This window comes from Nicotiana tabacum, chromosome 11 (genome assembly GCF_000715075.1).
Source record: "Nicotiana tabacum cultivar K326 chromosome 11, ASM71507v2, whole genome shotgun sequence".
Lineage (NCBI taxonomy): Eukaryota > Viridiplantae > Streptophyta > Magnoliopsida > Solanales > Solanaceae > Nicotiana > Nicotiana tabacum.
This window is the reverse complement of record NC_134090.1, coordinates 82,220,760-82,235,957: the sequence shown is the minus strand read 5'-3', so window position 1 is coordinate 82,235,957 and position 15,198 is coordinate 82,220,760. Positions and strand designations below refer to the sequence as shown.

At 36.3% G+C, this 15,198-nt stretch overlaps 1 protein-coding gene across 1 annotated transcript; it reads left to right on the top strand.

The window, feature by feature from the left end:
* The first annotated feature begins 7,967 nt into the window (after positions 1–7,967).
* LOC107769437 (uncharacterized) lies at positions 7,968–10,704 on the top strand. Its single transcript, XM_075224308.1, has 7 exons — positions 7,968–8,045; positions 8,265–8,333; positions 8,640–9,133; positions 9,214–9,361; positions 9,828–10,024; positions 10,087–10,257; positions 10,371–10,704. The coding sequence occupies exons 1-7, from the start codon at positions 7,968–7,970 to the stop codon at positions 10,702–10,704; spliced, it is 1,491 nt and encodes a 496-aa protein (XP_075080409.1).
* The last annotated feature ends 4,494 nt before the right edge of the window (positions 10,705–15,198 follow it).

Here is a 15,198-nt window from a genome sequence, read left to right as displayed (position 1 = left end):
GCTTTCAGTCCTTTATTTAGTCTTGTTACTTACTGAATTAGTTGTACTCATGCTACACCCTGCACTTTGTGTGCAGATCCAGGTGTTTTCGGATATGGTGGGTGTTGATTCTCAGCGCAGCTTGATCGTTTGGAGATTTCAAGGTAGTTGTCCAGCGTTCGCAGCCCTTGTCTCTCCTTTCCTATGTTCCCGCTTTATGTATTTAGTTTTCAGACTATCATAGACAGTATTTTTTGGACTTGTGTTGTATAGACGCTCATGTACTCAGTGACATCCCGGTGTTGGGAATTTCGGTATTTGGGTTTTGCCTTTTTATCTAGTTTTTGAGAGTTTTAATGATTTAAACATGTGTTATTTTATTTCTCATTTAAAAGTGTTGGGAATATTTTGAAATGTCGGCTTGCCTAGTACCACGATAGGCGCTATCATGACAGGCCAAGTTTTGGGTCGTGACAAAGAGGATTATCCATGTAAATGAAAGTTGGAATTTGAAACATGGAACTTGAAAGTAGAATAGTTGAGTAGCAAATTTAGAGAGAGAAAGAGATTTCCTAAAGGGTGTGAATAGTAAATGGAAGATCCACCTTTTGAATTGCACCTCTTCATCTCACCCTTTTATTGTCTATAAATTTAGAGGCTTTGCCTTATTTTTTATACATAGAAAATCTGAAAACTTGTCCCCTCTTTTCTAAATTATTGCATTATTTTTCCAAATAAACATAAGTGTCAAGTGTGATTTGCTCCGTTTATTGAGTTAGCTGAAGTTTTGTGATTTGTAGTGCCGCTTTCACGGAATAGTTATTTCGTTCTATCCTAGGAGGAATTAATCCAAAATCTTGGGCAAGAATGAGGGGATTAAATTCCTTAAGGTCATACAAGGAATTTGTGGGCTCGGAATTATTTTTTTGTTTTGTTTTATTGAACTAATGTTTCATCGCTGATATGATTTTTTGATTTCGAACACAGAGTACTAACAATCTTAAGAAATTTAATGTTAATAGAAGATCAGAATGTTAGTGACCATGTGATAACACTATTGTTGCGGATTCGACTTGAATTCGAACGTTTATTATTGTCGAGTTCACGAGTAAATTACATAAAAAGAAAAATGATGAACAAACTCCTCTATCTTGGATATACATGAGGTTTGCAGATGAAACTACCATTGAGGATGATATAGAAATGCCACTCGTATTATTTTTTAGATGCTGCTCAAAGAGGGGGGGGGGGGGAGGGGGCAGATCGCCATGTTTTTCGCTAAATTCTTCCAAAGCCGCGTCCTATTTTGCCAAAGGACACGTCTATTCAATTATTTTCGAAAGAAGAGACCATAAACGTTTAAGAGATACAAGCATAAATTACAGGAAAAGGAAAAAAATCAAAAGGTGATGTTTGAAGCAATTATAAGGTAGTATATAAGTCCTTTGAAATGGCATGGGAAGGAAAATAATGTCAAGTTTGACCAAAGGATGTGAACAAGTGATTTAACTCACGCCTCTAGTTTCGTCATAGAAGGCAACGATCAGACATTATCGAGAAACATTGTCAAAACAATGAATTGAGAAGGAAGTAACAATAAAAATCGGGTTCTACCTTCTTCCCTCTAATTCTTTAATTATTTGCCCTGTGTGATTTTTAAAATTCTATTCCTATCAGTGTTGGGGTAGATTCTTATTTTATGATCTCAAAGTATATTCTATTTGCATGCCATAAAATTTATTAGTTGGTAGTATGTATGATATCTTCAATGAAGTAAGACATGAAGTAGGCTTACACTATACTCAAAAGATTCTTGAGATCATGAACATACTATGTACACATGTACATATACTTGTTCGATTAGATTAAGGGATTAAACTATTTTAGGGATCGTTTGGTACGAGGGATAAGAGATAATTAATCCCTAAATTAAATTTAAGATGAGTTTATCACACGTTTGGTTGGGATAAAATCATTGTATAACTAATTTGAGGATCAGTTATCCTGGTATTATAGTGATTTTTTATCCCTATGGCAGGATGGGATAACTAATCTCAGGATAATTAATTATGGGATAACTTGTTTCCCAACCAAACGACCCTTAGGTGTTATAATGGTTTAGTTGAAAAACCATTTGAAAAGAAAAGTTAAAATCCTCTTGATTTTCTACTCCTGTTTTGGAGACTAAAATCTTCGTGATTTTCTATTCCTGTTTCGGGATTAAAATATGCGTGATTTTCTACTCATTCATCGAGATTAAAGTCTTCGTGACTTTTTACTCATTTGTCGAAGAATTTCTAAATGACTTTCTACTCATTTTGGAGATTAAAATCTTAGTGATTTTTTACTCCACTTTATTATTCGATTTGAAAATTAAAAACTTCAACGTTTATTAATTCTGGTTGTGTCACATATTACTCAATTTGAAGATTAAAAATTTCACCATTTATTAATTTTGGGCATGTCAGATCGGTTTGAAGTTTAAAAACTTTACCATTTATTAATTCAGGTTGTGTTGTGACACAAGTAACAATTCATGTGGTAAGGGTGACGAATATGAATCTCTTTTGGAAGAAATATATTTTATATATGGCATTATTCATCAAACAACGACCCCTTACTCGCAATTCAATGGAATTGCATAAAGAAAGAATATAACATTAAAGGAAATGATGAATGTCATGTTGATAAGTTCTGGTATAATTTAATCGAGAACTTGTGAGGGAAGATATTCTTATAGCTAATCGAATACTCAATTGAGTTCCCAATAGAAAAATGCAATCCATTCCATGTGAAAAATGAAAAGAAAGGAAGCTCAACTTAAAATATAAGTATGGGGGTACTTAACTAAAGTTCAAGTTCCTAAACCCAAAAGGGTAAAGATCGGACCGAAAATCATTGATTGCAATAAATAGTAAGGCATATCGTTTTCTGGTTCATAAATCAGAAAATCCCGACATTCATATTAATACGGTAATCGAATCAAATAATGTTGCATTCTTTGAGAATATTTATCCATATAAAAAGGAATGTGAGTCGTCTAGTGAAAAAAAACTAAGCGACTTCGGGAAGAAGCAAAGGAAAGTACGTATAATGAGGAAAATCCAAGACGTTGTAAACGTCAAAGGACAAATACTTCCTTTGGACCAAATTTTATGATATTCTTGTTAGAAAATGAGCTTTAAACTTTTAAAGAAGCAATGTCTTGCTCGAAAGCACAATATTGAAAAAAGTAGTCAATAGTGAGATAGAATCCATATTAAGTAAGCATACTTGGGAATTGGTTGATCTTCCTTCAAGAAATAAACCTTTAGGTTCTAAGTGAATTTTCAAAAGGAAAATAAAAGCTAATGGTACTATTGACAAATATAAGACAAGATTAGTTGTCAACGAGTTTAGACGATAAGAAGGTCTTAATTACTTTGAAACCTACTCGCCAGTAAAGAGGATTACATCTATTCGGGTGTTAATTGCGTCAGACACCGTGTATAGCCTTTAAATCCATAAGATGTATGTGAAAATGACCTCCTTAAATGGAGATTTGGAGGAAGAAATTTATATAGAATAACCTGAAGGGTTCGTGGCTCCCGAAAAAAATGTACCGACTTGTTAAGTCACTTTACGGACTAAAACAATCACCCAAATAATGGCATTCGAGATTTGACCAAATAATATTATCAAATGGTTTCAAAATTAATGAGTGTAAACAAATGTGTTTACGTTAAAAATACTTCAAATCATATAGTCATTGTTTGATTATATGTGGATGGTATGTTGATGAAATATTTAAAATGTGGGTCTTTTAGTTTATGCATGACAAAAGCCAATGTTAGACGTAATATCTAAATGATATAATTTTTGAACCCCATCAATCCTTAGTGGATATTGATGGGATACTCAGTGAATTCATTACTTGTTCAATCTTAGTGATGACTAGTTGATGAAACTACCAATTCGAAATTGTTGGCGCGCCTTTCCAAAAAGGATGTATTCGTTCTTGAACATTTATCGAAGGGAGTCACCTAGAAGACTGTGAATTTTCATGAAAAAATGTGTTTGTTTTTTATGGACATGACCGTTCATGAACAAATGTATTAATACGTTGGTCTATAATATGGTGAATCAATGGATGAACATAACCAAAATCCATTTCAAGTTGGATTTATTTCATGAATGAAGGTGCTATAATTTGCATATCATGTAGACGTATAAATAAATTGCATACAAATACTTGAAAATAGCAGAGTGATTCGAAATGTGTTATATAATAAAAAATTATGGCCACATCTGATGTCAATAATTCCGGCTATTGTTATAATATATTATTGATATAGTAAGTGTAGTCAATAATCTGATATGCAATAGAAAGTCGAGACGTATTAGTCTACGATATAAGGAAGTTTGCATTGAACTATCTTGACAATGAAACGGGTCTTGAGATATTTAAAATGTACTCAAAATTATGCTTTACACTACAATAAATATATCGCAGTAATATAGAGGTATACTGATGCAAATTAGATTACCGGTTTAAATGTTTATAAATCCACAAGTGGATATATTTTTACAGCCGGTGGAGGATGAGAAGCAGTGTCTTGAAAATTATCCAAATAAACGTGCATTGCCCGCTCTACAATGGAGGCTGATTTTATAGCCTTAGATAAGGCCGGTGAAGAAATTGAATGACTCCAAAATTTCTTAAGGATATTCTATTTTGGCCCACATTATTGGCACATATATACATATATTGTGATAGTCAAGCGACAATAGGAAGGGCTGGGAGCATCATGTATAATGGAAAATCTCATCATATATGATATTCGGCTTAAAGTATGTATATTTATATGCATATTGCCTCGCATTTTACGCATATTTCGTAGATTTCGAATGTGTAATATAATGATTTGTGCTAATTAGTGGTATTTTTATGTGTAGGAATCATCCGAAAATTTGGGAGGAATGTGCGCTAATTGAAGTTAAAAGGAGAAGAAAAGGGAAAAAGTCACAATGTAGCACCACAGGCAGCATAGGGCGCCACCTATGGCACACAAAAACAGAATCCTCTAACTGTCCAGCGCCAGGTCTAGCGCCCCAAGCTACCCTGGGTGCTGGCAACGTGAATTTGTCCTAGTTCGCCCGGGACTCGATTATTTCATCCCCAAGATGCCCTCAATTTGTATAAAAGAAAACCTAAACCTATTTTGGCAAGGGAGACGCGACTTCGAGAGAGAAACACAAGTAGGAAACACTCGGGAGCACAGAATTCATCAATTCTTCCATTCTTCTTCTAGTATTCATAGCTTTTATGTTTGAAAATAATATTTTGATGATTGTTATGAACATGAGTAGCTAAGAACCTTATTATTATAGGATTATGGGTCATTCTTGACTATTGTAAATTGACGGTTGATTGTTTTGCTTGATTTTATCATATTAATTTGTTTATTTAATCTTGTTAATTATTCTATTGCGTAGCTAACAATAGAGTAATATCTATGAATTTATAGTTGAACTCGAAAGTGGGAACTATAAATTGCATATAAGGTTGAATAGAGTAAGTTCTTGAATCTGGGCATCCGAAAATAGATTCGTGATTAGGATAGGCATATTCTATTGCCTTACTTAGTTACTTTTGCAGGAAATATATATGCATTCTTGTCAAGTTTGATTCTATAGACATATAGTATTAGGTTTGCTTGAATAGGCGAGCGAAGCTTTGAAAGAACTTCGCGAGCATAATAAACCATGCTAATAAAAAAATAGATAAGTCAAGTGATTACATCAACCCAAAAAAGCAATAGGAGAGATGTTAATCCCATAACCCTGGAATATCTCCATCTCATTAAAATCGTTCTAAGTGCTTGTTTGCTCTACTTGCGCTCTTATTTTCTTGCTTGCTTATCCGTTTAGTTCGTAGTAATTTAGTTATAAACATCACATCCATCTTCTTCATACTTACTTGAGCATTAAATATACAAATAGCTTAGATTGGAAAATAGTTGATCATAAATCCTCATGGGAACATTACTTTCTTATCACTTTATTACTTGTCGACCGCGTATACTTGTGTGTGCATGTGTACCCAACAAATTTTTGGCATCATTGTCGGAGATTTAGAAATTAGTTATTTGTCTGAAATAAGAGTTTATTTGTTTTTGTTCAAGTGTTAATCTGTTTAACTATTTTTGACTCTACAGGTGTTCACCTCGAATGCTAGAAGAAGCAACAGTTTGAACAACCTTTCTCCTCCTAATCCTGAACTCGAAAGACTCTTTCATAGTTTAAAGAGGGAGGCGGAATAGAGAGCAAGAATTGCAGAGTTGGGTATTGTAGTCCAACCACAACCAATTGAGATGGCATAAAATGAAGAAAGACCGGTGATTGAGGCCACAATGCCTAGTCTTGATAATATGACTCAGGATATCGTGAAGCCTGACATCACGGGACACTTTGAGCTCAAACAGTATATGGTGCAGTTGATTCAATCCACAGGGCAATATGTGGGTACTTTGAGCTCAAACAGTATATGGTGCAGTTGATTCAGTCCACAGGGCAATATGTGGGTCTATCTCATTAAGATTCGCATGGCACATTCAGAATTTTTTTGAGATTACAAATACATACAACTATCCGAATGTCTCCAAGGACTATGTCAGACTGATTTTGTTTCCCTTTTCACTGTTGGGAAAATCTAAGGAATGGTTAAACCATGAACCCGCAAACTCAATCCACACTTGGGATAATCTAGCATGAAAATTCTTAATTAATTTTTTTCCCACAAAGAAAACAAAGTCATTGAGAAGCTAGATTCTTGGGCTTCAACAACGAGATGGTAAGACTCTTCGTCAAGCTTGGAAAAGATACAAGAAACTACTCAGAGACTGCACACATCATTGTTAGAGTGATGAGGTGTTGTGATATATGATCGGCCTCAAAATCCACCTCAACAAGTAGAAGAGAGCACTAATAATATGTTGAAGAAGCTGCTGATTGACAACCAGCAACTTCGAACAGATAATCAGCAATTGAGAACAAAATTTTGAAATATAGAGAGGCAGATTAGGCAGTTGGCTACACAACAAAATACTCAACATGTAGGTGCCCTTCCCAACGATAAAAATAAAAATCCTCAGGTAAATGTTGTAACCTTGAGGAATGGTAGAGAATTAGAAGAATTCCCAAAAAGAAAGAAAGAACAAGTCACTCCTAAGGGTGAACTGATCCCCAAAACTGTGGGAGACGCTGAAAAAGAAACTGAAGAAAGTGAAAGACTCTAGTTTCAAGGCCACCACCTCCCTTCCCACAAAGATTGAAGAAGAAAAGTGATGACAGGTTGTTCAACAAATTTCTTGATATGTTGAGCCAAATTTAATTAAATATTTTATTGGTTGATGTACTATGTGAAATCCCAAAATATGCTAAGTACATAAAAGATATTGTGGCTAACAAAAGGAGATTGGCAGAGTTTGAGACCGTGGCATTTACTGAAGAGTGCACCTCGAGAATTCAAAGAAATTGCCACAAAAGTTGAAGGATCTAGGGAGCTTCACCATATCTGTTGGAATTGGTGAGGTAGATGTGGGGCGAGCACTATGTGATCTGGGGGCTAGCATAAATTTGATACTTCTCTTAGTTTTCAGTCAATTGGGGTTGGGAACCCGAAGTCCAACCACAGTCATGTTGCAGCTTGCTGATAGATATATTGTTCATCCCGAGGGGGAGATAGAAGATATGCTACTTCAAATTTGGTAATTTATTCTGCCAGCAGATTTTATCATACTGGACTATGAAGCTGATGAACAAGTCCCCATCATCTTGGGACGACCTCTCTTAGCCACCGCTGATGCTGTGATCAAAGTTCGTGAAGGAAAAATGATCCTCGGGTTGATAATGTGGAAATAGTCTTTAATGTATGCAAGGCAATTCATCTGCCAAGTCATTATGAGGATCTAACTATGATATATGTGATTGAAAAAGAAGAAAAAAAAATGATGTGGGGTGCATATCTGGATGACTCTCTAGAGAAAACACTTGTGTTGTTTGACAGCATTGACTTGGACGACGAGGTAAAGAAGATGGTGCATCATCTGGATGCATGTGCTTACATCAAAGGATTGATCGATTTCGAGCCTCTAGATAGACCAACTGGACCACCCCCCAAGTTGTGTATCGAAGAAGCTCTTAAATGGGAACTCAAACCCCTACCCTCAAATCTTCATTACGCCTATTTAGGTGTTGATAAAACTTTACCTGTCATTGTATCTTCTTACTTATCTATTTTGTAGAAAGTAAAGCTGCTTTCTTACTTAGAGAGCACAAGCGGGCGATTGGAGGGACCATGGCTGACATTCATGGTATTAGCCTAAAATTTTGTATTCATAAAAAAATTTCATGGAGCATGGGCACAAACCGAGTGTAGAACACCAACGCCGCTTGAACCCAGTCATGAAGGAAGTGGTAAGAAAAGAAGTCATAAAGTGGCTCGATGCAGGTGTTATCTTCCCCATCTCTGATAGTAAGTGGGTAAGTCCAATCTAGTGTGTACCTAAAAAGGGTGGAATGACGGTGGTCATATATGATAATAATGAATTAATTCCAACTAGGACTATCACCAATTGGAGAATTTGCATTGACTACCGAAAACTGAATAATGCTACTAGAAAAGATCACTTCCCCTTCCCTTTATTGATCAAATGCTAGACACGTTGGTCGGACAACACTACTATTGTTTCCTTGATGGATATTCCGGCTATGACCAGATCTCAATTGCACTAGAGGACCACGAAAAGACTACCTTCACTTGTCCTTATGGCACTTATGCTTTTCAGCGAATGCCATTTGGGTTGTGCAATGCACCTTCGACTTTTCAAAGGTGCATCATGGCAATCTTCACTAATATGGTGGAAAAATTTATTGAAGTATTTATGGATGATTTTTCGATCTTTGGACCAACTTTTGATGAAAGCTTAACGAATTTGAGTAAAGTGCTTTCCAGGTGTGAAGAGACAAATTTGGTGATGAACTGGGAGAAGTGTCATTTTATGGTACGAGAAGGAATTGTACTCGAGCATAAGGTGTCCAAAGATAGGTTGGAGGTGAATAAGGCAAAAGTGGATGCAATTGAAAACTGCCATCTCCAATCTTTGTCAAAGGAGTCAGAAGCTTTTTGGGACATGCAAGTTTCTATTGCAGATTCATTAAAGATTTCTCTAAGATTTCTGCTCCCTTGTGTAGGTTGCTCGAGAAGGATACGCCTTTCAAGTTTGATGAACACTGCTTGAAGTCGTATGAGGAGTTGAAAAAGAGATTGGTGACTGCACCAATTATTACCACCCCAAACTGGGGAGAGCCTTTTGAATTGATGTGTGATGCCAGTGACACGGTAATTGAGGCCGTATAGGGCCAGAGGAAAGATAAAGTGTTCCACTCAATTTACAATGCTAGCAAAACTCCAAATCCAACTCAAATAAATTACATAGTCACAGAAAAAGAGTTGTTAGCGGTAGTATGGGTGTTTGACAAATTTAGGGCCTACTTGGTGGGAACTAAAGTCATCGTCTACACAGACCATACAGCCATCAGGTAAATGTTTAAGAAAAAGGATGCTAAGCCTAGACTAATTCATTGGGTTCTTCTCTGGCAGTAATTTGACGTGGAAATAAAAGATCGAAAAGGGACAGAAAATTAGGTGGCGGACCATTTATCGCATTTGGAAACTCGTGCACATGTTGAGGAAGGGGAGAAATTCAGGAAAGCTTTCCTAATGAGAAATTTCTATCCATCACAGCTGGCACGACCCCATGATATGATGACTATAAACTTCATTGTAAGTGGGGTGACTCTATCAGGGTTATCTCCGGATGGTAAGAGGAAATTCATGCATGATTGTGAGGCTTTATCTATGGGATGAGCCGTTTTTGTTTAAGCAATGTGAAGATCAACTGGTGCCCCGATGTGTTCCTGAGGAGGAGATGGATGAAATTTTACATGATTTTTATGCATCACCATATGGGGGCACCATGGTGGAGACAAAACGGCTGCAAAGGTGTTGCAGTCGAGATTCTACTGGCCTAAGCTATTCATGGATGCACATACATTTTTAAAAAGGTGTGATAGTGCCAGAGGATGGGGCCGTTTCAGATCAAATGTCCATCAGTACATCTTGGTTGTAGTTGACTATGTGTCAAAGTGGGTTGAGGCTGTGGCTTTGCCTACGAATGATGCTAAAGTAGTGGTGAGCTTTGTGAAGAAAAATATTTTCACCAGATTCGTGACTCTGTATGCTTTGATCAGTGATGGAGGGACTCACTTTTGTAACAAATGATTGGCCAACCTCTTAGCTAGTATGGGGTGAGACACAAGGTTGCAACTGCTTATCATCTGTAAACCAGTGGTCAAGTGGAGGTCTCAAATAGAGAGGTAGAGCAAATTTTGGAGAAGACAATGAGCGCAAGTAGGAAGGATTGGGCTAGCAAGCTAGATGACACTTTGTGGGCATATCGCACGGCATACATAACTCCAATTGGCGCTTCACCATACAGGTTAGTATATGGAAAGGCTTGTCACTTGCTTGTTGAGCTTGCGTACAAGGCATATTGGGCAATCAAGAAGCTCAATTTTGATATGGATCTATTTGGGGGAAAACGGATGTTGCAACTGAATAAGCTCGAAAAGTTTCGACTGCACGCATATGAGAATGCAAAGTTAAACAAAGAAATGGCATGACAAACATATTTTGCATCATGAGTTCGAAGCCGATCAAGCCATTTATTATTCAATTCAAGGTTGAAACTCTTCCCTAGGAAGATCAAGTCTAGATGGTCGGGTCCATTTGAAGTAGTGTGCATTGCAAAGCATGGAGTTGTTGAGCAAAAGGACCCCGAGAGCAATGGCACATTTTTAGTCAATGGGCAAGTGGCATTCGTCATCACAAAACTTAATAGAAAATTATGATGCAAAATGCCTGTATAGGATCATAAACTAAATGATGATGCAAATATACTATTTTGAAAGTATATATATACAATTTAAAATATGAGGAAAAAAGTGGGTATCAACAGTGCTGCTACTCTAAATTAACTGATTTATAGATTATGGGTGTTATAAAACCTACATACATGATTTCTAAGCGATGGGCATCCAGACATGCAAGCAATTTGAAGAACCCGCATTATTCATTGACAAGATATACGAATGTTGCATAGTGATTATTAAGAAGAATCGCAGATTTCCAGTCATTAATCATGTAGATGTTATGCCTAAGTGATTTATGCACTAAGTGACAATGAAGTCTAGAATTATGCATGCTTTTGATAGTGATCTAAGTAAAACAAGTTGAGAGGTTCATCATTTACAGTCATTAAACGAATAATGATATCCTATAGACGTAGTCTCTAACGATTAGCGCCTAGGACTGATTCTATGGTTATACTTGGTTCTATAGGCATGATTTCTAGTGAACAGTGCGAGACAATAGCAAGAAAGCAATCAAGATCCTATTGGCATGATTTCTAATGTATATTTCAAGATAATAGCAAGAGACCTATAGGCATGATTGCTAGTGAATATGCTAAGGTGAATTGAAAGATAGTCCATTAACATTTGTTCCTACAAGCAGGATTTCTAATAACACATAGTAATAAACATAATTGCAACATTTCCTACTTGTGTTTGCTAGCAGACAGTATGTGTGTGTGCGCTTCCTCTAATGGCATGGTTTCTATAGTGCACACAGTAATTGGACAACACGTATAGCACATAATTATAAAGTCCTATAGGCATGTTATCTACACATTTTTGAATGCAAATATTATATTCTACATATTTTCCCTTTTACTAGAACTCCAATCATTTATACAATGGTATTATTACAGCCTCAAATGAACAAATAAACATAGTAATATTACATGGCAATAGACAGGCCTATGGCGGGCCCAAGCAAACAACTAAATACCCAGCCATATTGAGCCTTTAACATAGTATACCATACTATCACAAGTCCATAGGGGAGTTCAGCCCCCTTCCAATGAGCCACAACACCAAGTAATGCATCACTTGGGACAACCAGCACAAAAACACAGCACATGATATGGGAGTAGAGCAACAAGGATGGCTTGGGAGTTTGAGGAACTACTAAGGCCAAATCCCTAGTGTGTCAGAGTTCACAAAGGCCTCAGATGGACCCCGAGCAGTGCTCACACTAGGGATACCAACAAAGAGCCTAGGAAGCCTTGGCTTTCAGCCGGCTAAGAATAGGGATTCAGAATACCAAAGTAACCTGTAGGGAGGATGGACAGAAATTCATAGAAGGATCAGACAGCACAACTACTCAAGTAGATCAGCAAATTCAATCCAGGTTCACATAATCAAAATACCACGTAATCAGTCATCATAGGAATTAGGAGAAGAAGTAGGTTTGTAAAAAACATAGGTTGATAATTAATGGTTTAAATTGGGTTAAGTCTAATCTAATGCCATATTAATCTATACTTGAACACAATGGAAGGATACACATATTAATAACTATGGAAAGGGGAGAACAATAGATGAACCAAGTCATACTGGAAAAAACATGCTAGCACAAGAGTCATAGAGAATAGAGTGTTTGCCTTTAGAGAATCAGCATAGCATGAAATAGGTTTAAACAAATCTCAGAGCAGTATTACAAAACACTCCATTATACACAGGACCCATTAAAAATTCATTCAAGTAAAGAGGTTTCCACAGAGTTAGGGCATTAGCTACTCACAATATGCAAAAACATCATACAACTACAATATTGAAGCCCAAAATTAACATGTTAAGATTTTACAAGGTCTAGAGCTAATCTTAGGAGATAAGATATCACAAAATGTAAATTATAGTGAAGCATGGCATGGAGAGTAGACTATTCTCTTGTGTCACAGAATGACATCAAAGTTGAACACCATCACAGTTGAATCAAAGTTCAGATACATGTGCAGGAAAGAAATTAAATTATTATGAGGGTTTAAACACTAACCAGTAGCAGGATTAAAAGAGTAGAGTGTAGAAGCAAAAATCCCAAATCCCCGATGCTTCAGAGTTCACAAGAGCCTCGAGAATGGCTCTGAGCAGTGCTTGTGCCGAAGGATGTTATTCAATAGTTTCAGCGAGTTTGAAAGTAATAGTGAGTAAATGAGAGAGTAGTGGAAAATAGTAGTCAGAGTCTGAGTCCTCAAAATCTCTTTTGAGAGGGGTTTATATAGTAGAAATCAAACAAGTAAACATGGAAATAAATTATTCAAACACAAATAAAGAAAAATTTACTAGAATCAATTAGAATTGGTTGTTTAAGGCATAAACAAAGAGGTTCAGTAAATCAATAGGGAATGACATTTATAACACAAATAATACTAAAAATAAAGGAATACAGAAGATTAAATGGAGAATGAGAAAACTCATACCAAAAATCATTTTGAGTCAGATTTAGGGTAAAAAAAAATAAACTAGAAAATAGGAAAACATGGCAAATTAAACGGAGATACAGAAAAGAATAGTCAAACACGGTAAAGGAAAAGTATCAATCAAGAACCAGTAAGAGATGAGGGAACATTTCAAACCCTAGTTCAAAAAGGAAGCATGGATAGTCGAAGATCTTACTGAATCGAACCATATAGAATGCATATAGACGAAATATCTTCTAAGTTTCAGTGACTGAAGGCGGTGGAATCCCACTTGGGTACTGGTACTTGCCAAATTTGGGGCAAGTACCATATAACATCATAATTTTGCAAGGAATACTGAGGAATCACATAAAAGGTAAGGAAATCATGGAAGGAATCCATGATTGAGACGGATTTGGAGAAAGTTTGAGTGAGGCGGCTAGGGTTAGAGGAGATGAGAGTAGAGAGGATTCTGAGGCGGCGGGTTTAGAGGGAATGGTTAGGGTTTGGGGGTGGGGTTTGGTTAGTTAAAAAGGGCGGATTAGATGTGTGTTGTTGATCTTAGAGATCAACGGCCAGGATTTAAAAAAGGGTTGGGTCGGGTTCTTAGAAATGGGTACTGATCGGGTATTAGATTGGGTCATTTGGTCTTGGGCCAGGGGTAATTGGGCTAATTTGGGTCCAAATTTTGGTCTTAAGAATGGGCTATTATTTAAATACACAAAATTTAACAAAAAGAATTTATAAAAAATGCTTAATAAATAAATAAAAATATTATTTATGAAATAAAATGATTAACAATTACAATTTAGCATTATAAAAATATATAAGGCTATTTTGACACAAATAATATAGATAAAAGCAATTATATATGAATATAGGCTATTATTGCAAAATTAGGTAAATAGCTCAAAAATGCAAACATGATTATATGAAATAAAGTAAAAATATTATGAAACATATATAAGGATGAAAAATAGTAATTTGAATGATTAGGTCATCACAAAATAATTTGAAGGATTAATTAATAATTATTCAAGTAATTTAAATGCAGAAAAAATTAATTTAAAGCTCTAAAAATTATGGAAAATTATAGAAAATGCTTGTATAGATTTATAAACTAAAGAGATGAAAAAATGTTGTTTTGAAAGTATATATATTGAAAAGATATGAGGAAAAAATTGGGTATCAACACTACCTAACTATCCTAAAAAACAGAAGAATTTTTTTAGTGTTTTTAATCGGACTTTAATCCCTCAAGAAATATGTCCAAGAGATCAATCGTTGGGAAAAGTCCTATACACAATTACACGTCAGGAGGTAGTTCCCCCACCCCACACTTAGATAATGCATAGTCCCTGATGCACATAAAAATTTAAAATATAGTAAGGTGGAAAGAAGAACTCCCTGCTAGTCGGATTGCTCCTCCTCAGAATTCCCACCAGCCAGAGCTCTAGGATCATCATCATCATCCACTCCCAGGGGCACCAAATCCAAGGGGCTTGTGACTTTATCACCAATCTCATCCTCATCATCTGAACCTTTGTGGGTGTTTCGCATCCTCAGACGGGTGAATGGAACTACTAGGTTCAATCCCCAATATTTCCTTGGAAGAACTGGATAGATCATTGCGTAGATACATATACTCCTCACACCTAGCCTGCTCATATCACATTCAGGGAGAAATAGAGATACATGTTGAAGTTTTCATCCCTCTCATTCTGCGCCACCAGGCTCAGCTTGGACGTAGACTCTAACAAGGACGTAATATCCAGCAATCCCTTTGGTGCCTCCACCGCCTCATCATACCCGGGGT

Bases quoted from the DNA above. Each gene is read 5' to 3' on its own strand.
- LOC107769437 (XM_075224308.1), top strand. From the start codon at position 7,968: ATGATGTGGGGTGCATATCTGGATGACTCTCTAGAGAAAACACTTGTG. The intron at 9,134-9,213 runs GTCAGAAGCTTT...TCCCTTGTGTAG, and splicing joins CTCCAATCTTTGTCAAAGGA to GTTGCTCGAGAAGGATACGC. The intron at 10,258-10,370 runs GTATGCTTTGAT...TCTGTAAACCAG, and splicing joins TTCACCAGATTCGTGACTCT to TGGTCAAGTGGAGGTCTCAA.